This window comes from Equus przewalskii, chromosome 6, assembly GCF_037783145.1.
Source record: "Equus przewalskii isolate Varuska chromosome 6, EquPr2, whole genome shotgun sequence".
NCBI classification, from domain to species: domain Eukaryota; kingdom Metazoa; phylum Chordata; class Mammalia; order Perissodactyla; family Equidae; genus Equus; species Equus przewalskii.
The window spans coordinates 45,626,560-45,649,063 of NC_091836.1; the positions used below are offsets into that span (position 1 = coordinate 45,626,560).

Below are 22,504 nucleotides of genomic sequence, written 5' to 3' on the forward strand. Positions count from 1 at the left end.
TGGGGCTCTGCTAGGACACAGGTCAGGGGTCCCCCAAGTTACCAAGTCTGTTGGCTTCACCAGGAGCAGGTGGCTGTGTGCGGGCATGCTCATGTACACATGTGTGTATGCACTCGTGCAACACGCTCACCGGTATCTGGAGCAGCAGCCCACTGAGCCCACTGAGACGTCGGGCCACCGGTCCAGCTGAAGAGCTGCTGCCCCGAGGCCCCCGCCCTTGAGGCAGGCCCGGGGTGGTGGCTGCAGGGTGTCAGGGCGGCTCGCACCCTCATCCCACACAGGCCTGGCCACAGCCCGATGACGTCATCGCAAGCTGCCCCAGGTGCTGTTGTCAACCCAGTTTACAAAAAATGACACTTCTGTGAAATGGGTCACCCACCGTACGGAGGACCAAACCAGACTCACGGCTGTAGTGGTCGCTCTGCCTGTGGCTCAGCTCTCGGGCTCCCAGCCCAACAAGGCCGCCACTGCCTTCTTACACCCTGGGAGACCCCACTCAGGTGGGAAGCATGGCGGGTCGGGGTCAGCCCCCTCCTGGCTGGAGGTGCAGCTCTGTCTTTGAACCCACCAGGATGCGCCCCAGCGGCTCAGGCTGAGACAGTTAGCAGACGCAGTGGAGGGGCTGGCGTGTTGTGTCCCCCAACCCAGTTCGAAGACCCTTGGGGCCACTAAGGAGCCCTCCTGTCTACGTTCCCTCCTGCCCCACTCCCCTCCAAGCCTGGGGGGCAGGCTGTCTTCATAAGGAGGCTCCTGTCCCCAGCTCTGCTCCCATGTGGCCCCAGGTCCCAGTTCACATGGAAAAGCCAAGGGCAGAGTGGACCCGCCCTGAACCCAGGAGAGGCCATGGGGGCTGGGGTGGCTGCCTGCCACCTGCTGCCCCTTAGAGGCCATGGGCACAAGGTGGGGTGCAGGAGACAGCCCCCAGGAGAGCCGATGGTGTCCCTGGGTGGGGGTGGGTCTCCGTCTCCCCCCACGCTGGCCCCCGCGGACCCGGCTGGCCTCCAGCGCCCTGCCCAAGGCCTGGGCTGCTCGCCCCCGGGGCATATTCCCCTTCATCGCCCCGGCCCCGCCCCCCAAGGGGCCTTCCCTTGCCCTGAGGGGCCTGTGACTCCGTACCCGCTTCCGTGGTGACCTGACACTCCCTGGAGGCCACCTAGTGAGGACCCTGGATGGCTTGGTCTAATTCTTGCTCGAGTCCCCCAGTGCGGGGGATTCTGCCCGCTGGACCTGTCTCTATGCGAAGGGTGGGGAAGGGGGCGGATGCCAGCGTCCCAGAGGGGGCCTCGCAGGCAAGCCCGCGGGGACGTGCTCAGGGCGCCGGGCTGGGGCGACCCTTCGGAGCCCAGCGCCGCCGGTGGGGCCCAGACCCTTCGCTCAGCACAGAGTAGCTCCCCGGGGTGAACCAAACCCAGTGGGCGGGCGGGGAAAGTGGGGGTCGAAGCACGCGGGGGCTGATGCAGCCAGGAGAGGAGGGGTGCCCCCGGCCCCCGAGCTGTTCCCACCACCCCGTCCAAAGACCGGGCCTGGCGACGCGGATGCGCTCATAAGCGTTTATTGGGCTCCCGGAGCTGGGGAGGGCGGGCGGGGGGCCTGAGGACCACCCCCCTCCTTCGGGGGCTCCCCGGGCCGCGCTCCCAGGCCCTCAGGCTGGCGGAGGGGCCGGGCGGGTCCTCACGGAGTGCATCCTCCGGGGATTCCAGCCTCCACCGAGCCTGAGTCCCCGGCAGCAGGGAGGGAGCATCCGCACCCCGCGCACGCCGGCTCCTAGGCGGAAGTGGAGGGACAGCAGGAAGAGGGCGACGCTCCGGAAGACTTGCCGGCACCTTTGGAACCTGGATGTTCACAGCGCAGGGGGGAGGAGACAAACGTGGAAGAGGCGGCGGTGATTGACGGTCCCGGAGCTCGGCCCGCGGGCGGCTGCGGCTCGGGCGCCACCTGGAGGCCGCTCCGGGCGCGGCGCCCCGACGTCCCCAGACCGGCGCGGCTGGGCGCTCCCGGGGTCCCGGGTTTGTGACCCCCACGGTGACCCGGGGGCCGGCTTCCGGCGGCCTATCTGAGCCAGCAGCGCGGGGCGGGCTCCCCCACCCCATCCTCCACACCCGCGAGGCGAGTCTTTCTGTTCCCTCGGACTTAAAGGAAAAAGGACAATTCTGAGACCATCATCTCTATTCTATCCGCTCAGCTTCCTGCGTCTCCCCGTTGGACCCCATAGAACCCCACAAGGAACACCGTGGTCCTGGAGGCAGTCTCACTCTTAACACGTGCTCACTGCGCAGGTGCGGCCCGGGGATGGGGTTCCCCCACCCAGGCCCCTCCCTCAAGCAGCTCACCGTCTGATGGTGGGGCAGTTCCCACAGGGGCAGCGACAGGGCCCCATCCGACCCCCTCTCCGCTGGCTGACTTTCCTGCAGGCAATCAAAGGTGCTAGAACGGATTTCTCTTTTAAAAACACCCCCGCGAGCTGAGGCCTCTGCATCTGTAACGTAACGGCTGCCCTTGAAGGGCCAGCCACTCAGAGCCCCCGTGGTCCGCGGCCTGGCAGCACCGGGGGCTGGTCAGAAATGCAGGTGCTGGGGGGTGGGGCCCGGACCTGCAGAGTCGGAATGGGCACTCAGTGGGCTAGACGGGGTGACCGCAGGTGGAGGCCCGCGTAGGGTCAAGAGAGCCAGTTGGGGCCTCGGGGAAGCTCCAACCTCAGCTGCCCTCCCAGATCCGTCCCCACAGTCCAGCCACACTCTGAACGCCAGACCTGGGCCTTCCCCTTCCAGGGCGCCCTGAGCCCCAAGTCCCAGTCCTACAGGCCCGTCCTCTGCCCCAGGTCTCTGGCACCCCCGTCCACACACACTCACGCGCTCCGTGCAGACACACTGACCTTCCCCATGTCCCCCCACCAGTCCCAATACCTAGGCTGTGCTTCCAGCGCTCCGCCAGCCTGAGCCGGCCTTCCAGAAGCCACTCCCTCCAGGAAGCCCTGCTGGACCCCTCATCCGGATGGGGTGCTTCCTTTAGACTCCCCCATGCAGCACCGTCACCCTGCATTTTCACTGCCACCCTCTCCCCTACCTGTCCACGGCTGGCCCCGCCCAGCGCTGGGCACAGAAGAGGCACACAAACTATTCGGTAAATGAGTGAGTGAATGAGGAGGCTGGGGTTCAGAAAGGCTGAACAACTTCCCTCAGGCCACACAGCTCCTGAGGGCCAAGCAAGATTGGAGCCCAGATGTACCTGTCTGCAGACCCCACCGCTAGCCCCGACGGCCTCCCTGCCGGATCACCCGCTGCCCGGAAAAGGACAGCACCTCCCCAACAGGCGCAGATAGGGAGAATGCCTTGCCCAAGGCCACACAGCGAACTTGAGCCACGGTTTACCCACGCTGGGCGACACTTCTAGAATACTGTTCTAAGCTTTCTACACGGATGCTCTCCCCGCAACCCTCTGAGACAGGACCCCTCCACGGCGGGTCCCCAGCCACCTGCACAGGCTCCTCCTGCTCCTGCTCCTGCTCCTGCTCCTCGGCGTGGCCCTGAGTCCTGCGCTCTCGCCTTCTCGGGCCGGGCCAGCCTCTTGCCGGCCGAGTTGCGGGTTGTGTAGCTGTAGACGGAGGTGTAGCCCTGGCCGGTGAGCGGGCAGAAGCGGCGGGTGTGGGCGTGCTCGCGGGTGGCACCGCACTGGGGGCACACGTAGTCTCGAAGGATGGGGCACAGCACCCGGCCCGCCTCGTCCTTGAGCACATGCGACTGGTAGATGGCACGGGACTCGCCGTTGTGTTTGCAGAAGGAGCACAGCCGCTCGGGAGCTGCTGAGGATTCCGGGGTGGGCCTCTGACCCCCTGGTCCTGGCACCGGTTCCGGCTGGGGGTCCACCCTGGTCTCTGGCTCCTCTTTCCCACGCAGAGCCCCCACCAGGCGTGCCAAACCAAGGTAGTCCGTCCACAGGTCGAAGGTGCCCATGGCTGGGCAGCGTGTGCCAGGCGGAGGAGCAGAGAGAGGAGACCCTGCCGGCCCAGAGTTTGTCCTTCTCCCCTTCCCCCACCCCGCCCTTCCCCTCTCTGGAGACCCGGAGTCTGGCTGTCAGTTCCCTTCTTATACCTCTGAGGGGTATGAAGGGGAGGAGCAGGCTGTGGGAGGGCCCTTACTGTCACAGGGGGCTTGCAGCTGCTCCCCAGTAAATGCACCTGCCGAGGGGGATGGATGCATGGTCTGCAGGGGTGGGCTGCGGGGGAGGGGGTACCGGGCCAGGCTGCAGGGGCACCCACAATTTGGAGCCACACATCCCCCAAGAGGGCACTGAGAGGGCCACCCCCACCTACCCTCCCTGGAGGCGGCCTGCCACCCCTACCCCACAGGGTGAGGAGTGTGGAAGCCCCGCCCCAAAGACAAGCATCGTCCTAACCGGTAACTCAGTAACTTCTTTCTTCCTTCCCCTGGGCTGGGGGAGGGCCAGCAGCCCCTGCGCTCTTTGGGGAGGGGGCCGCTGCTGATGCTCTGGCTGTCTCTGGAAGGGGGATGGGGCCTGGCTCAAGGGTAGGGGACAAGGACCGGACTGAGGCCCCCAGTTCCCGTCCCCCTCAGGGGGCTTCCGCACCCATTGTCTCTGGAAGCCCACTGAATGGATGAGCAAACTGGGGATGAAGTCACCGGCCCCACAAAGAGCAGCCCAAAAGCCTGCCTCCCGTCCAGTCCCCTCCCAAGGCTGGGCCCCGGGCTGAGTCACCCAGGTGCACAGACCCGCAGGTGGACGGATCAGCCAGCACTGAGGTTCAAGGTGGACAAGAGGGCGCCAGGCAAGGAGGGAGAGGAAGCTGGGCCCCCTTGGACACTGAGAGACCACCCTGCACTGCCTACCCACCCCATTCATTCATTCACGAGCCCTTCACTGAGTCCGTTGACACGCTTTGTCAGCTGTCCAGCCCGACGCCGTGACCCTCCCCACCAGCCCTCCAGGATTACTCCCCCGATCCAGCAGATGTCTCTGGGGTCCATCAGAATCCCAGGCACCAGCCCTCCCCAAGGGGTGAGAGGCGGCGGTCAGGGCAAGGCACAGGCTGAGCGGCTTTGCGGGGGGAGTCCAGGGTGGGTCCTGTCCCCCATCCCATTCCCCTCAGGCTGTGTCCAGCCCAGCCACAGTGACATTCATCCCCCGGTGGGTCTGGCCTCCGTCCTCACAACCCACCGACAACAATGAATGTTGATTGTGACCTTCGCTCTCACAACCCACCGACAACAATGAATGTTGATTGTGACCTTCACTGTGGCCTAAGGGATGTGCTCGGGATCCCCTGGCCGCCCCCGATCTGGAAGGCGGGGAGCGCGCTGGGTGGACGGCAGTTCCAGGCCTCGAGGTCCACTCAACGGTCGATGGTTTGCCTGAGCTGTCCAAACTCACCGACAGGTTGAATGTTCCCCCAAACCCTTGGCGACTTTCTGGGGGACCCGGAGTAGGGGGTGGGGTGTAGGGAACCAGACGGGGAGAGGGAGGAGAGGGGACGGAGGGAGGGAGGGACCTATGGGCTCATTAAGTCAGCGGTTATTAGGTACCAACTCTGCAAGACCCGGAAAAGGCAGGAGGCAGATATGGGTAATGAGAACAGAAGACAGTGATGTTGCCTTTGCTACAAAGATGCAGCGGTCCTGGCGGCTGGGCTGCTTCTTCAGTTACTGGGGTAGCCCTCCAAACAGCCCCTGGAAAGTGCAGATCACTCCCATTTGTCACTTTGGGAGACTGAGGCCAGACGGCACCACTCTCGTGGGAGGCGGAGGAAGGATTCCTAGTGGCCCCAAGATGTCTGGCTGCCCGGGGTTCTGGCCCCGGGGTATGGGGTATCGCCAGAGAGATAAACAAGTCATTTTAATACAATGTAATACCTTTTGCGAGCTCCTCTGTGTTCCGGGCCCAATGGTCCATGAATCACAACAGCCCTGGGGGCGGCTGGGGGGCTCAGAGTCTCCACTTTTTGCAAATGCCGGGAAGCAGTGGGGCCAGAGGGACTGCTGCCAGGCCCTGCCCGCGGGTCACTTGCCCACTGGGTGGGGAGAAGCAAGAGGACCGGAGCGACACTCGGGCTGGCCCACCTGCAGGTCTTGAGGTATCTGAACTCAGGCCCCTCTGGGTCAGCGCCCAAGCGCACGGCCATCGCGGCTGCCTGGCCCGGATGTGGGGGTGCAGGGTCGCTCACCCTCCGGCCTCAAAAGAGGCTGTGGCAAGATGTCGCCCCTCCCCACTTCTCCATTCCTCCCTCCTGGGCCGCGAAGTTGTGCGCCTCCCTCAGGTGCCCCCAAGCACAGTCTCAGGGGAGGCCGCCCCTGACCTGGGCCTGGGGACCTCAAGGACGGCCTGGAGGGGCCTTCCAATTTCCAATTACCAGTCCCCTCCCATTTCACTGAGGGGAATACTGAGCCCCAGAGGGCCCCTTGGCATAACCCTAAGGAGGATCAAGGATCCCAAGTGTGCTGAGCTCGAGTGAACCCCAAAACATCCCTCGCAGAGGTGGCCTGAGCCAACACAGCCCCCAGAGTCCTGCCCCGCCAAAGCCCACCCACAGTTTTTTTTTGTTTTTGCTGAGGAAGATTGGCGGAGCTAACATCCGTGCCCATCTTCCTCTATTTTATATGTGGGATGCCGCCTTGGCGTGGCTTGATAAGCGGTGCGTAGATCCGTGCCAGGATCCGAACCTGTGAACCCCGGGGCACCCAAGCGAACTTAACTGCTGCACAGCCAGGGGCCCAAGCCCACCCACTTCTGGCCCCTCCCTCTAAATCTCGGCCCCAAACTCAACCCCCATCAGCCCTGCCCCCTAAGCCAGTCCTCAAAGAGCCCGGCTCCCCTGAGGCCTGCCCGGGGTCCCCGCCTCAGAGCCCACCCCTGCTGGCACCCCACTCCCACTCCTGCCGGCTCTGGGAGCGCCGAGGACACCGAGCCCGGCCCCAGGACCCTCCTCTGAAGCCCGCAGCCCGGACCCCCAGGGACAGAGTCCCCATGGCCGCCCCCATGGAGCCCAGGCCCCCTGAGGTCCACTCGGATGGGACCTGACCCCAAACCGGACTCCCCAGAGCCTGACCCCTGCCAGGCACGCCCCCATGAAATTCCCCATCTCCTGAAGCCCTTCCCCGAGCCCGCCCTCGGCTGCCAGCCGGGTCGACCCGCTCCCGCCCCTGTAGGCACTCCAGGTGGGGCACCCTCCTCGCGGTCCACCCACTGGCCAGCGGGGCCCTGGGGGCGCGGGGCTGCACCCCCACAGGGTAGGCAGGCTCCTCCGGGGGAAGAGTGTGGGCCCTCCTGCCTTGAGGATGGTCGTCTTAACCAAGAGAACGTCTAGGGGTCTGGGGGCGGGGCTGGGAGAGCAGAGGTCTTGCTGCTACTAATAATAACGCTTTCCATACGTCGCCCTATTATTAGGGTCCCACTTTTTCAGTGAGGAAGGTGAGACTCAGAGTTCGGACCACAGACTCCCAGCAGCTTTGTTCTCAACAGCGGAGCTAGAATGTGGGGCCATCAGGCACGGGGCGCTCTGGCTGCAGTGGGGGGCTCCCCAAAACACCCCTCCCCTCTGTGCCTCCTCTCCGCTGGGTCCCGGAGGACTCTGACCTTGACCTACCAGGGTGGAGGTCCGGGTGAAGGGTCTCCCTAGGACAGGGGCAGCCAGGAGGGCGGGGTGAGGGTGAGGCCTCGAGGGGGCCACCCCGGGTCTGACTGTGGCCCTTTGTCTGCGGCTGTCTGCACAGGCTCCCTGCCCTCGGTGTCTGTCTGCCTGTCCCCTCCAGGTCCGGGGCTCGCCAGGGGTGCCTCTGGTCTGTCTGGTCTCACCGTCTGGACTCGGGGCCCTTGAGGGGGTGGAGAGGGAGGGCCCCACCCCCGCGTCCTGAGGCCTCCTGGAGGGCTGAGCCTACCACTGACTGAAGCCCAGCAGGGTGCAGGTGGTCCTCAGTCCCTCGGATGCCCCCTGCCCCCACCCCGCAGCTGAGAGGGTCTGTCTGGGCAGGGTGAGTGGGGTGAGGGGAGCCTTCCAGAAGCCACATGCACCCAGGGCCTGTCCCAACCCTCACCGTGAGCTCTAGGAAGGCAGGGCAGCTGGCCTGGGCCTGGGGTCCAGGCGGAGGTGAGAGGTCCTGGGGAAGCCAGATGAGCAGGCGATGGCCGGATGGAGCAGCTCTGGCGTCAAGTTGAAGAAGAAGGCGGGAGGCAGGCGGAGGCCAGAGGTGCGAGCTTCCAGGGTGCCTGGCGGCCTGTGCCTCTGTGTATGCCTGTGTGTGTGTGTCCCTACGTGTGTGTCCAGGCATGCATTCCTGTGTGTCCCAGTGTGCATATGTCTGTGTGTGTGCCCTTGTGTGTCCCAGTGTGCATATGTCTCTGTGTGTCTGCCCTTGTGTGTCCCAGTGTGCATATGTCTGTGTGTGTGCCCTTGTGTGTCCCAGTGTGCATATGTCTCTGTGTGTCTGCCCTTGTGTATCCCAGTGTGCATATGTCTCTGTGTGTGCCCTTGTGTGTCCCAGTGCGCATGTCTCTTGTGTGTGTCCCAGTGCGTATGTCTCTTGTGTGTGCCCTTGTGTGTCCCACTGCGCATGTCTCTGTGTGTGTGCCCTTGTGTATCCCAGTGCGCATATGTCTGTGTGTGTGCCCTTGTGTGTCCCAGTGTGCATATGTCTCTGTGCATGTGCCCCTGTGTGTCCCAGTGCGCATGTCTCTGTGTGTGTGCCCTTGGGTGTCCCAGGGTGCATGTCTCTGTTGTATCCCAGTGTGCATATGTCTCTGTGCATGTGCCCCTGTGTGTCCCACTGCGCATGTCTCTGTGTGTGTGCCCTTGTGTGTCCCAATGTGCATGTCTCTGTGTGTCCCAGTGCATATGTCTCTGTGCGTGTGTCCCAGTGCGCATGTCTCTGTGCCTGTGCCCATGTGTGTGTCCCAGTGCGCATATGTCTCTGTGTGCATGAACTTGGGGCAGACACGGGGTGGAGTTGGTCATGGCCTGGCAGACAGAGCCCATTGCTGGCGTGCAGCGACACTGCATATGAGGGTCCCGACATGGGGTCCTGTTGATGGCTCAGGCTGTCTAGACTGGCAGGGGAGGGTCCTCATGGCCAGGACACCCGTGTGGCTCTCAAGTTTCCACCCCGCCCTCCCCAGTCTCCCCGGCTTCCTCCCCAGCTGCTGGCCTTTCATGTGGGGTCCTCAGACAAGGGGCTCCCCTGTCCCACCCAGACCTGAGGGCAGCCAGCGGGCCGCAGCCTGGGCCTCCTTCCCATGCCCCCCCAGATGTTGGGTCAGAGCCGCTCCAGGGTTGAGTTAGGGGTCGTGGGGGGCCTGGAGCAGGTTGATGGGACCTCAGACCCTTCTGCGGAGGCTCGTGTTGCAGGGCGCCCCAGGTCTGGGCCTGGGTGGACCCGTCTGCAAAAGCACAGACAGCAGCTGCCTGTGGGCCTGTTACTGTGGGCTATGGGGGGCTTGGGGCCCGAGCTACTCTGGTGGGCTATTTGGGGCGTTCCCGGGGGGCCGTAAGCCCAGGTGGGTGTGTGCTCCTGTGGGCGCTGTCTCCGTGTCAGCTGCCTGTGCATGTCTGCGCCCCTGTGGGCTTCTGTTTGTGTGGCTGCAGAGGGACTGCGGGTGTGCGTCAGGGGGATTGTGGGGAATGGCAGGTCGCTGTGTGAGCCAGTGCACGTGGGCTTCTGGCATCTGTCAGTGTCACTGTGGGTGCCTGGCGTCTGCTTGTCATCGATTATGGCCGCCCCCTCACTAAAATGTCAGCCCCAGGAGGGCAGGGATCCCATCCCGTGTCCCCAGAGCCAGAGCAGCGCCTGGTCCGTGACAGATGCTCAGGGAACAACTGGTGGGTTTGTGGGTGTTCGGTGACTGTGCATCTCTGCAGGTCCCTGTGTCATTTTCCTGTGGGTTTGTGTGCCGCTGTGCTTCTGCCATTGTGTCTGATGTGTATCGGTATTATTGTAGGGGTCCATGTGTATAATTTAGTGTTGGGGTGGGTGACTGTGGGTGTAGATACCACTGGAGCGTTCCTATCTGTTTGGGGGTGACAGGGTCATAACGTGTGTCTAGGAGGATCAGTTTTACCGTGTGCAACCATGTGTCAGCCTGTGCAGCCGTATTACTGTGCGTATGTCAAGATTCCTATGACCCGATGGCAGTGTCTGTGAAGGGTTTGTGCCAGCTGTGTGTGTGTGTCAGGTTGAGTGAGCGCCCGCAGGCGGCTGTGGGTGTGTCCTTGCTTGGGCGGGCACAAGGGTGTCTATGTGCGCGCGTCTGCGTTCTTGTGGAGAATGGTGTCTGTGTGTACTTGTGTCGGGGCATTAACACACCTGTGGTTGTCACGGTGACTCTGGGTGACAGCCTGTGGTGCTGCGAGGCGGTGAGCATCCTCGTGTGTGTGTGTGTGTGTGTGTGTGTGCAGTGGAGAACTGTGTGTGTGTCGGTGTTAGATGCGAGGCTGTAGCCACCATTGCTGGCGGCTGCATTTTCCATGTGGCAGTGTTCTCCCGGCCCTGGATGTCCGCGTCATTGTGGGTGATGTGTGTGCCCACGTGGCAGTGTTATTGTGGGTGACTGTGTGTGCATGTGTGTATCGGCGCTCCTGCAGGCCATGTGAGTAATAACGGGGCCATGTCTGTCCGGTGGAGTGTGTGAATTTGGGGGTCTTCATCAGCGGTTTGGGACTCTTAGCTGCTGCTCTGTACCCGGTGTCTGCCAGCAGTCCAGGCCGCTGGGATCGGTCAGGAAGGGTGGCGGAGGGAGCTGAAGCGCAGGGGGTACTTCTCAGCTCCCATCAGCCAGTGAGGGGGTCTTCTCCATGCTCCCACCCCCGGATGCCCTCCAGGGTAGGCCCCTGTGAAAGGTGCCCTCTTTAAAAGGGCTCCCGGGGCAGCGGGACTCCGGCCCGTTTCGGAGGGCGCGTGCCTGTCACCGGACCTCGGCCCAGCAGAGACCCTGCAGCCGCCGCTGGTAAGACGGGCCTGCGGAGGGCGCCGGGGCCGCAGCCAGGCCCCAGCACAGACCCTTGCAGGCCCGCGCGCCCGTGAACTTGGCCCGGGCGCCTTCCCGGACGCGCGCGCCACCACCGCCGCCCCTCCCAGCCCCGGGCCCGGCGTCCCGGGCCCGGGGTCCCCGCCCGCCCCGCGCCCCGAGAACAAAACTCGCGGCCCCGCCCCGCCCCGCCCCGCCGCCGCCGCCGCCGCCGCCGCCGCCGCCGCCGCCCCCGCCCCGGCCCGGGAATCTGCGGGCCGGTGCCATGGGGGCCGGTCCTACCGGCCCCCCTTCCCGGGGACCGCGAGCCGCAGCGATGCCGCTGGGTCTCCCCGCCCCCGTCCCTCCCCTGCCCTCCCCTGCCCTCCCTTCCCCTGCCCTCTCCTCCCCTCCTCTCCCCTGCCCGCTCCTCCCCTCCTCTCGCCGCAACAATGGAGGGCCGGGCCGCAGAGGCCGGGCGCAGCCCCCGGGCGCGAGCAGGTGCGTGGGGGGCTGAGGCCGCTCCCGCCGCCGCGCCCCTCCCCGCCCGCGGCCCCCGGCCGCCCAACGCCCGCGCTCACCTCCTTAGGGGCCGCCGCCGCGTTTCCCCTCTTCTTGCCACAACCCGCCCGGAAAAGCCCCCCGAGCCGAGGCGCCCGCACGGGAAATTGCATTTCGGCGGCTCCGGGGCTGGGCGGGGGCTCCCCAGGCCGCGGGCAGGGGGAGGGGGCCGCGGGGCTCCGGCGCCGGCTCGAACCCGCGGCCGCCGCCTCCCGCCCGCCTGTCTGTCTCGGTGACGTGCCCGCGCTCCCCGCCGCCGCCGCCCCCTCCCTCCTCCGCGCTCCGTGTCGGGTGGGGGGTCCAGCCGGCCTCGTGCGCCCCCAGGCCTCCCGCCAGGCACACCGGGACGCACGCGGGGATGCCCACGGGGCGCCAGGTCGCATCTCCCGGGGCCCGCGCGGGGGACACGGGGGCGCGAGCGGGCACACGCAGGGACCCGGACGCACGTAGACCTCAAAGGCGCACCCGGAGCACACGCGCACAAAGGCCCGCGGACCAGAAACACAGGGAAGGGTGTGCAAGGGGCTTCCAGACACACACCTATGGGAGGGAATGGCGGGACACGCAGGAGCACTGGGCCACCAGCCATAGGAGGATGCCCGTTAAAACCGAGCTACACACATAGGGACACCAGGGGCACATAGACATGCAACATACAGATACCACATGCACTGGGCAAGAGGCATGTCCTCAGGGCTGAAATAGAGAGAGAGAGGAGCCCAGGGACACACACAGGACACACACATACACAGATGCACGGGGACGGCCACAGAACACACACTACACACTTAGAGACAAGCCCAGGGGCGCACACACACAACATACACATACATATCTCCTCACCCACCCGGTGCACAGTGGTGGGAACAGCCCGACACACATGGAGATCTACGTGGACACAACACACAGATATAAGCACAGAGCACGAACACGCCCGTCGAGACATGCCGCGCATGCAGTCTCAGAGGCACATGCAAACACGAAGTTCACAGACACACGAATACACGCACCCTCGCTTGTGTGCGAATGGCAGACATGGAAATCACAGAGCCAAGACCCACCCCCACCGAAGCCCGGGGGCAGGTGCCCAGGACTCCAGGGCTCCACGGGACACCCAGGAAATACAGGGACACCTGGGGACATGTGTACCTGGGCCCATCTGGCGTGGGCACACACGCAGGCCAGGTGCACAGGCCACACACAGGAGGCAGCCTCCAAAGTTGTGCACAGCCTGGGGCTGCCCTCCTCTCCCAGAGATGCTGGCGTGGAGCCCCATATTCACACACACACACACAGCCCCTGCCTGCGGCCACCATGCTGGCAGAGGGAGGTCACCTCAGGGCAGACCCTCGCCCAGGAGGCCTCCCATTGGCTGGGGCTGGGCTGCCAGACTTCTGTGCACTCATTCCCCACCCTAGTCTGACGGGACGGGGAGAAGCATTTGAGTCCCCTCACCCCAAGCCCAGGCCTTAACCGTAGGGGGGCCGTGGCCCCGGGACACCTGACCATGCTCCTCCCCTGCCATGCCCTCCCCACAGTCCTGCCTCAGTTTCTCCTTCACAGGTCCACTTCCCTCACACCTTCCCCCTTCCTTCAGGTCTCAGCCCAGAAAGCCAAGCTCCAGCTGGCCCAGGAGGGTCGATGGACCCCAGGACCCCCAGAAGCTACTGGGGTCCTGCTCTACTCTATACAGAACTTCCCCCAGCTGGGGGGTCATGCTCTGGGGCTGGCGTGCAAGGAAGAGGATGCGCCTAAGTAGTAATCGGGCTCCGCGGTGGGGCCAGCTGTGTTGATGTCCCTCCGTTTCTGGCTGAAAAGGGGGAGGGGCTTGCTCCAGACTATACAGCAGTGATTCGTTCATTCTTTCCTTCGTTCCCAGTCATCTCAGACTCTTGCCAGCAAAACCAATGAAGTGAATATTGTCCTTTTTACACACGGGCATCTGAGGCCCAGAGGAGGCTGCCCCTTGCCCGAGGTGGCACAGCCTGGGAGCGTCAGAGCCTGGATCCCGGCCAGGCCTTGCTGGTCTCCTTCCCTCCAGGCGGCCTGAAGGAGCGCTCCAGCCAGCTCCCCTGCCTGCGAGGTTCCCGCGGCCCCCAGCAGGGGGCAGCAGACCCTAGCCCCTCCCTGTCGGGGGCATGGAGCTCAGCCACCCCACCCCACTCTGCTCAGCAGCCGAGGCCTCTGCCTGGACCTCCTCAGGCTGGAGCCCCCAGTTCCAAAATGCAGCGTCCCCGAAGGCCGGAGCCCGTCTGAAGCAGAGCCCCCTAGAGCTGCCGTCCCCACGTGCCTGCCTCGCACGCGGTCCCTCTCAGAGTCTAGCTCTGCTCCTTCTTGCTGCAACGTGTTTGCTGGGCAGGCGGCCTCTGCATTCCTGAGCTGGGTCAGACCAGGAGAGAGTCCTGGAGGCCGGCCCAGTGGTCAGTCCCCCCAGAGTCCTCTGAGTATCCCCCGGAGCCCATCACAGGATGGGAGAGGCAGTGGGGAAGCCCCAGGGCCTGCCGCCTAGTTCCTCCGGGCGTGGGAACTGCCCTCATGTCCCCCCCCCAGCCCCCGACCTGGGGCCCCTGCCAGTGCTGACTCATAGGGGGCCCGTGGCTGTGACTCAGCGGCCGCCCTTCCTGAACCGCTCCCTGAGGTTCTGCCACCCCTGTCACCTCCCGGCCCCACGGGGTATCGTCTGGGGCCCAGATGTGGGCCAGGCGGCGTGCGAACTACAGGGCCCTTCTCGGCCCTGTCCGCCCCAGGCCCCCCAGGGTGTGGCCGGGGTGGGTGCCCCGGGGCAGGGGTCCCGGTGCTGCCCCAGTGCGCCCTGCTCTGCGTGTAGCTTGCACACCTAGGAGTCGGCCAGGAGGAAAGCTTGAGAAGGCGAGGCCTGGGCTTGAGAACGCCTTCCTCCATGCCCCACGGGAGTCTGGGCAGAGTCACTCCGGGCCATCCAAGGCCCTGGGCTGGCAGCTGGTTCCCTCGACCATGGACCGGCTTCTCCAGCCATCTTCCCCATCCAGAAACAGCAGGTCCGTCCTGCCAGCTGCTCGGGCCCAAACCCTTCTTAACAAATGCAGTCCGTTTCGGCAACCGTCCCTTCTCAATGCACCAAGGACCCTTCCCCCTCAGGCACCTCATCCCTCTGGGACCAGCGCAGTCCCAGTCTGTTCCTCAGGGCAGCCAGAGGGTGCCTGTGAACACCCAAGGCAGACCTCGTCCCTCCCCTGCCCAGAATCCTCCATGATTCCCATTTTCACTCAGGGCAGAAGCCCAAGTGCTCCCGGTGGCCCCGCACACCGCCCTGTCCCATCCCTGCCTCTCCTCCTCCACTCCCTCCCTCGCTCGCTCCACTCCAGCCACAGCGGCCTCCCACCCTTCCTCAGACACACCGGGCACAGTCAGCCTCCAGGCCTTCGTACTGGCTGTTCCCTCTGCCAGGGACTCTTTTCCCCCAGACACCCACATGGCTCCCTCCCACACCTCCTTCAGGTTTCTGCCCAAATGTCACCTCCTCCGTGAGACCTTCCCTCACCCCCCATTTAAAGCTGCACCTCCTTGCTTTTCCCAGCTCTGTCTTCCCGCGGCCCTGCCGCCTTCGAACACAGTGCTTCCCTGCTCGTTGTCATCTCATGAGTCCGCCCCCCGCCCACCCCCGGCAGAGAGCCTCGTCTTGATCTCTGTTGCAGGCCAGAGTCTCAGAGGGGATCCGTTGCATTGAGTGTTGCTCACCACCAGGTTCCTGGCACGCCGAGGAATGAGACAGACATGGTACTTGCCTGCCACCGTCTGGAGCAGGGACGGCCACGGAGCTGGCCAGTTGTGATGAAGGGTTTCAGGGCTGGGAGCCAGAAGCACAAGAGAGTCCAGGGGAGGCACGGGGGGCAGCCTGGAGGATGGGGTGCCATCAGGGAAGGCTTCCGGAGGAGGTGAGGTCCTGCAGGGCCTTGACGGCCAATGAGGAGTTTGGATTTAAGTAAGACAGGAAGACTTGGAGGTTTTTATTTTTAGTTAGGTTTATTGAGGTGTAATTTACGCAAAGTAAAATTCAGCCTTTCTGCAGCTCTGTGAGGGTTGACAAATGCACACAGTTGTGCAACCACAGCCTGAATCATGATACAGCAGAGTCCTTGGGAGGGGTTAAGCAAGACTCTGAGGTCACGTGCACCGGGCCATGCACAGGGGGGACAGGGCGGATGCAGGGGGCCGGTGGGAGACGAGAGTGGCTGTCCAGGTGAGAAGATGTGGGTCCGTTAGGACAGGTGGGAGTGGACAGCTGCAGGAAGGGAGGCCACGGGGCCCGGAGACAGCCTAGGGTGAGGCTGAGGAGCCGAGGGGGAAGGGGGCCCGCTGGGGGATGCCCAGGAGGGGATGTTCAGCGAGGGGGTCATCAATATGTGACGGCCAAAGCTACGTCTGGGGGCTGGGGGGCACAATGGGAGTGCACAGTGTCCTGGGGCCAAGGAGGATGTGGGCAGAGGTGACAGATGCCACACAGAGGTCCTGCACAGTGCGCCCTGAGCAGGATGCCTGGCTGTGGTGCGATCAGGCCGCCGCTGGAGAAGTAAACGGAAGAGGAGGTGACAGACAGTGAGCACAGCCCGGCCCTCTCCAAGGGGGACAGGCCGCCGGCCCCAAGGCCAGCTGCCACGCGGGCAATTTTTACATTTTCCAGTAGCCACATTAAGAAAAGTAAAACCAGGTGAGACAAATGTTAATAATATATTCGATTGAACCCGATCGACCCTAAACACCGTCGTTTCAACACACAACCAAGACAGAAATGGTCCGTGAGATATTCCACATTCCTTTCGGAAACATTTCTGCTTACAACACATCTCAGTTTGGACTAGCGGCGGTTCAGGGAGCCACGTGACCAGCGGCGCCCTCGCTGGAGCGCGCAGGTCCAGGCAGGACCCGACCTTCCCCGGTGACTCACCCCTCGGCTCCCTAACCCCAGCCATGGGATCCTGTCTTTAGTGGACATTTTGATATTTCATAGCGTGGATTTTTTTTGCATTCATTGTACTCTTCAAGAAGCTTGCACACCAGTCGTGTTTCATCTCCCACATAAAACAGGGTCCACACATGCTCAGAGCAGCGTCGTTCATGTGAACCCCAGGGTGGAAACGACCCAAATGGCCATCAGCTGCTGGTGAACGGGTTGGAAAGTGTGGTCCCTCCATACAGCCTGTGATTCAGCCACAAACGGGGGAAGGAGCCAGGCGTGCTCGCACGGGAAGGGACCTGGAAGCGGGAATGCAGCCGGGCACGAGCCACATCGTGCGGGTCCATCCCCACGGAGGGCAGAGGGGCGTGGGGAGCGGGCTGCTTTTTAGGGTGAGGCAGATGTTCTCACATGGTCGTGGCGATGGTCGCACGACTCTGCGAGTACACTGAACACCCTGAATTGTACACTTGGAGAAGGTCAGCTGGATGGTATGTGAATTTTATCTCAATAAAGCTCTTATAAAACATATTTAGTCTCGCCTGCTGAGTATTTTGGTGTCCCTGGAAATTCTGCGTCCCAGCGGAGTGAGTGCCTCTCTCTCCTGGCCCTCAACCTGCCCGGTGACCCTCCCATGCCAAGCGCAGGAAGGACAGCTAAGGTGGGGAGAAGGCCCCGTGGAGGCAAGGAGGTGGCCTGGGAGAGGGGTGGTTAACTGAGGAGGCGAGGCCACAGAGGCCCCCAGCACCCATCTGTCCTGTCGGAGGTCCTGGTCGCCCCCGCGCGGGCACCCTGGGTGGGAAGCACGGGGCTCGGCAGGGTTTCCTCCGAAGCCTGATTCCAGGGCCCCGGCCTGGACCTGCCCACCCTGCCCAGCAGCCTGAGTCAGTTTGCCCGCTGTGTGCGTGTGACCCTCTGCTGTCCCCAAAGTGACTCAGGCAGCCTGAAAGCCCCCTCCCTGGGGACGCCTGGCTGCCCATGGTGACTTTTTACAGACATGGCTGGAGCGGCCGGCGCCTCCAGGCCCAGGCCCGGCTCCTGGGGCAGCCCAGCAGGGCCTTGGCCCCGCTGCCCACCCCCCCAGGGCCTAGGGGCGGGGGAGGGAAGTGGGGAACTCTTCTCAAAGGGCCTTTGTGGGAGTGCCTGGGGGGGCTGCCGGGGGACCCCGCCCTGCGTGACTCACGCCTCATTGCTGGGCAGTGAGTCACATGCCCGGCCCCCCTCCCGCCGCCTGCAGCAGGTGCTGCCAGCTCTAGCCTGGGGTCAGACCTCTGCAACAACCTCCATGCCGGGCCACCCTGGGCCTGTGACCCACACCCATCTCCAGGGGCTCCCACCTGGCCTTCTTGCCCTACAGGGCTAGGACCACGGAGAAAACTTCCCACACTCCCACCCTCCTTGGGGTGGGGCAAACCCCTCCTGGTACTGAGATGTGCCAGCCACTGTCTCACTATCGATCCATGCAACCCTCAAACCCTCCCAGAGACGGCATCTTCTTGCTACCTCCTTTTCGCAGATGGGGAACTGAGGCTCGGTGAGCTTACGGGAGTTTGCCCAAAGACAGGCGACCAAAGCAGAGCCGGGCGGACTTGAGTAACAATCCCAGCGACGCCGCGCCATTTCCCCGGTGAGCAAACCGAGGCAGCGAGCGCAGAGCCGCAGCGGGGGGAGAGTGAGAGGCCCGGCCGAGCCCGCCGGGCGCCGGGCGGCCCCGCGCAGCCCCGGGCGCCCAGCCGCCGGGCCCTCCAGCCGCCGGGCTGCGCGCCAGGCCGCGGGCGCCGCGCCCGCCCGCATCACGCCGCGGTGAGTCACCGCGCCCGCCCCGCCCCCGCCAACAAACAGCGCGTCGTCCGGCAACAGCCGCGGGGGCCGCCCCGGCCGCGCGGGCCGCGGGTTCGAGCCTCTGGCCAGCTGGGCGCGCGCGCGGCCCCGCGCCCCACGGCCCAACCCGGCTTGGGGACCCCGCAGTCCCGGCGGGCGCGGAGATGAGCGTGCGGTGCAGTGGGGGCGGGAGGGCGGACGACGTGTGCCCCAAGCCAGCCGGCACCCCTGATGCTCCGGGGGCGCGCGCGAGGGTCAGGGGCTGGCTGAGGGTGCTTGCCGCGCGGCGACAGGACCCCCTGAGGAGTTGGGCCAGAGCGGCGCCCCGAGGGGCCGAAACCATTGTCCGAGAGGGGCTTGGGGAGCCGGCCTGGGGTGGGGGCGTCCGGAGAGCTGTGGGGCTGGATTTTGGCTTTCGCCGTCCCGCGCGCGCCCCGCAGTCAGAGGAGCTCACCCTTAGGAGCACGTTCCGTGTTTCAGGCTGTTCTACCGCCTACGTGCCTGTGTATATCGACTCATTTCAGGTTCACAATAGCCCTCGCATGGGTCCCTGGTATGAATTCCTATTTTACAGATGGGGAAACTGAGTCTCAGAAACGAAAAAATCTTTGCCAGAGAAGGCAGAGCACCAAGCTTGAACCCAGTCAGGGTGACTTAGGCTCCCGGGCCCCTCCCAGCCAGACATGCCCCCTCCTGGTGGCGGTCCTGTCTGTGGGAGTCTCCAGCGTGGGGGTGACAGTCCAGCTGGAGGTGGCCAGGAGGTGTAAGGGTGCGGTAGGGGCCCCATGGCTCCTTGGGGGTTGTCCACGGAGGGCCATGCCCTCCAGAGGCTGTGCCAGGCCCCCTCCCAGACTGCCAGGCTCTCCGAGGCCAGGGAGAGGGTTCCCCAGGAGCCAGCATCACCTCCCTCCCTTCGGACTGTCCAGGACCCCATGAAGGTCCCCACCAAGCTGCCCATGGGAGCCCTCAGAAGGCTGCACGAAGGGCCGCCCAGGGCCCCAGACCCTGTGGGGAGGGGAACAGAGTGGGTACCAGCACCAGGGTGGGGTGGGCAGCACATGCCCCCACCTGGCCTCTGTCAGGGAAGTGACCTGCTGCCTGGCAAGGGGTCACCTTTGCGTCGTTTAAGAAATGTTCATTTGACTCAAATGATCAAGTCAGTCCGTGCAGTGTCTGAGTGGGGAGGCAGACGAGTGCAGGTTCCCGGGGAGTCTCAAGTCAGAGGGTCATGTGGAAGGCAAGGAAGGCTTCCTGGAGGAGGTGACGCTTAGGATTTGAAGGATGCTCGCAAGTCAAGTAGGCGAGTGTGAAAGTCAGGTTGGAGAGAAGTGGCGATCTGACCACACCTGGGGCCTTGTGGCCGAGGTGGGGACCAGGGAGGAACTTTGTTTAGTGGACGGTGGAGGGCACATGTGATGGGATGACACAGGCCTTTCTGGAGGACGGCCGGAAGGTGCCAGGCCTGAGCATGGAGAGCAGGCCAGGGTCTGCGGCGGTGTCTGCAGGCCAAAGGCGAGGTGGCTGGGGATACGGCTGCCCGATTTAACAAATAAAACCATGGGAGACCCAGTTGAATTTGATTTTCAGATACAGAACAAGTCAATTTTTTTTTTAGTATAGGTATGTCCTGAACATCTCATGGGACATATTTATACTCAAAATGATTTGCTGTTTATCTGAGAATCAAATTTAACTGGGTGTCCCGTATTTTATCTGGCAAGAGCCCTTGAGGGCCTCTGGGGCCCCCGGGATGGGAAAAGATAACAGCTACAAGGGCAGAGCCAATGCACTTCCAAGTGGATCCCATCGTCCCCATTTGACCCTTAGGTAAACTGAGGCCCAGAAAGCAGGGGGGGGGGTGTTTTAGCGACCTCCCTCTACAGCCAGTAAGTGAGGGACCCCGGTCTAGAACCCAGGCCCGTGTTACAGTCCAGGAGCCCTTAGGGCTGGCCCCTCGCCCTCCACCGGCAGGCAGCGGGCTGGGACACGAGGTTCCCGCGGTCCCGGTGGCCCAGGTAGGGGCCTTCCCGATGCAGCAGGCTGGCAGCCCCTCGCGCAGCGCGGGCGGGCGCCCTCCTCTCCGCGGCCCCGGGGGGCTCCTCTCCCGGCCGGGCGGCCGGCAGGCAGCAGGGGACGGTTATTTTTACCTCCCTCCAAGCAGCTGCGGCGACAGGAAGTGAGCGCGCACCCGCCAGATGTGGGGAGCCCGGCAGCTGGGAGCAGCCACAGCTGGACGGGCGGCCGCGCAGCGGGGGTGGGCCGTTCGGGGGCCGGGACCCCCGCCTCAGGTCCCCCTTTGTTCCCCGCACCCGCCTCCCTCCGGGGTCCCCCCGCGCCCCATCCCCCCGCTCAGCCCGCTCATGGCCGCGCTGTCCCCCATCTGTGCGCCAGGCCCCTCGGTGCTCGCGGGCTCTCGGTCCCGGGAGGGGAGGGGGACCCTGCTCCTCGCCTGGGGACCCCCGGGTCCCGGCGGAGTGGGGATGGGGGTGGGGGGGGAGACGGCCCCTAGCCGGCCCCGCCTGTCACCGCCATTGTTTACCCGTCGGCTGCCTCCTAGGAAACTTAACCCGCCCGCGGTAATTTTATTTGGGAACTACGGCCAGTTGCCATAGCAACCCCCAGTGACGTCAGAGGGGCTGGGGCCCGAAATCCCCGGGAAAGGGGGGATGGGATTGGGGGGAGACCCCCCCCAGGAGGGCTCCTCCTTAGCCCTGCGCCTGGCGGCCCGGCAGAGGGCAGAGGGCAGCCACATGGGACATCTCTAAGGCGCCCCCATTTGGCCCGATGCCAAGTCCGGGTGGCAGGCCAGGCCCTGATGTCATCCGGTGCTGGGTGGGTGGTGACTCAGTCCCTGGGTGGGGGCTGGGCCGGGCCTGGGGGCTATTCCTGTCTGACTCGCCCCTCCAGTGCCCCCTGAGCGCCATGGGACCCTGGCCTCACGACTTCAGGCACCCCCTGGGGTCCCCACAGATCCCTGGGGCCCCTCTGCCCGATCTGGACTATGGGTGCCGGGCCAGGGCTTTCCTGGTACTCCCGACGGGGCTGGGGCCGGTGAATGGAAAGGTTAGTGGCAGCAAACTGGGGCCACAACATACTGTCCTTCCCCTGATGTGGGGAGTGGCTGGTGCCCTAGTGAGGAGGCAGGTGGTGGGATCCCGGCTAGGTCCATAACAGGGCCTGTCGCCGGGTGACGGGAGGCAGGGGCCCTGACTGGCAGGAGAGCAGAGCCGCCAGCCGCGGCCGGCCTGGGCGGAGCCACCTAACCGCAGTGACGTGGGACTTCCTCGGCACAGCCTGTTTGATGTCTCTGTGTGCGCTGTTGCCATGGGGCCCGGCAGGCGGCCCTGCGTGCAAGCCAGGGTGACCCACAGGGCAGCTGGTCTGTCAGGGTCCCTCGACCCAGCCCCCACACCAGGCCTGCATGGCTATGTGTACCTCGTGTAACTGTGCCCCCAGTCACCTAGCTTCCAACCCCCCACCAGGCCCCGCCGGACGCCGCACTTCTCACCTCAGAGCCTCATAACGAAGACCAACTCCCTGCTTTCAGGCCCATTCTACTGAAAGAAACTGGGGATCAGAAAGGCACGATCGCTTGGCCAAAGATACCCAGCTGGAAAGTTGGGGAGTAAAGGTTTAAACACCGTTCTTCCTCTCTGCTCGCCTCCCCAGTCCAACACACTGGTCTCCTCGCTGTTTCTCAAATACTCCAGGCATGTCCCTGCCTCAGGGCCTTTGCACTGGCTGTCCCCGCAACCTGGCACTCTCTTCCTCCAGATGTCTGCCGGGATCCTCCCTCACCTCCTACATGTCTTTGTTCAAACGTCACCTCCTCTTCAGGGTCCTTTCCTGACCTGGCCCCCCCAGCCCCTCACTCCTCATCACCTTGTCCCCTCTTCTCCCCCAACCATGTACCACCCAACGCCCTACATATCTCGAGACCTCTCTCTCTCTGTTGTGTGCGTTCCTCCGGAGACATTGGCCCTCGAGGGCAGGCAATGTTCTCTGCCTGCTCTCTGCTGTGTCCGCGGTGCCCAGAACAGCGCTGACACACAGTGGGCCCTCGATGGATGTTTGTGTGTGTGCCCTGTGCCACTGGACCACTGACCTGGCCTGACCCTGGCCCTGTTCCCTCACTCCTCTCTGTCGTGACAAAGGCTGGGTTGGCCAGGTTGGCTGCTCTCCCTGGGTAAACTGGCTGGCTCAGGACCCCGGGACCGGAGGGCAGGTGTCTGGGGTCCAGAGAGA

General features: G+C 64.4%; 1 protein-coding gene and 2 long non-coding RNA genes across 4 annotated transcripts; 2 read left to right on the plus strand and 1 right to left on the minus strand.

Annotated features, from left to right (window-relative positions):
* Positions 1–1,536: 1,536 nt before the first annotated feature.
* On the minus strand, positions 1,537–11,665 carry NANOS3 (nanos C2HC-type zinc finger 3). 2 transcript variants are annotated; one of them, XM_008509221.2, is made up of 3 exons: positions 3,473–6,678; positions 2,331–2,405; positions 1,537–1,832 (listed from the first exon to the last, which is right to left on the minus strand). In XM_008509221.2, exons 1-3 carry the CDS (start codon positions 3,948–3,950, stop codon positions 1,765–1,767), a joined length of 621 nt encoding a protein of 206 aa, XP_008507443.1. In that variant the 5' UTR covers positions 3,951–6,678; the 3' UTR covers positions 1,537–1,764. The 2 variants fall into 2 exon arrangements, 1 of the variants encoding a protein (XP_008507443.1); XR_011541023.1 differs by lacking the exon at positions 3,473–6,678 and adding an exon at positions 11,526–11,665 and having other exon boundaries at positions 1,769–1,832.
* A 212-nt stretch (positions 11,666–11,877) lies between these two features.
* LOC139083906 (uncharacterized) lies at positions 11,878–16,967 on the plus strand. The gene is made up of 2 exons (XR_011541024.1): positions 11,878–14,522; positions 15,062–16,967. It is a non-coding gene; the product is annotated as an uncharacterized lncRNA (long non-coding RNA).
* Positions 16,968–20,927: 3,960 nt separating this feature from the next.
* On the plus strand, positions 20,928–21,904 carry LOC139084118 (uncharacterized). Its single transcript, XR_011541436.1, has 2 exons — positions 20,928–21,322; positions 21,742–21,904. It is a non-coding gene; the product is annotated as an uncharacterized lncRNA (long non-coding RNA).
* Positions 21,905–22,504: the final 600 nt, after the last annotated feature.

Coding starts and splice junctions, on each gene's coding strand:
- NANOS3 (XM_008509221.2), bottom strand. CDS start 3,950: ATGGGCACCTTCGACCTGTGGACGGACTACCTTGGTTTGGCACGCCTG. Junction 2,406..3,472: donor AGCAGGAGGAGCCTGTGCAG/GTGGCTGGGGAC, acceptor GATTGCCTGCAG/GAAAGTCAGCCAGCGGAGAG. Junction 1,833..2,330: donor AACTGCCCCACCATCAGACG/GTGAGCTGCTTG, acceptor GTGAACATCCAG/GTTCCAAAGGTGCCGGCAAG.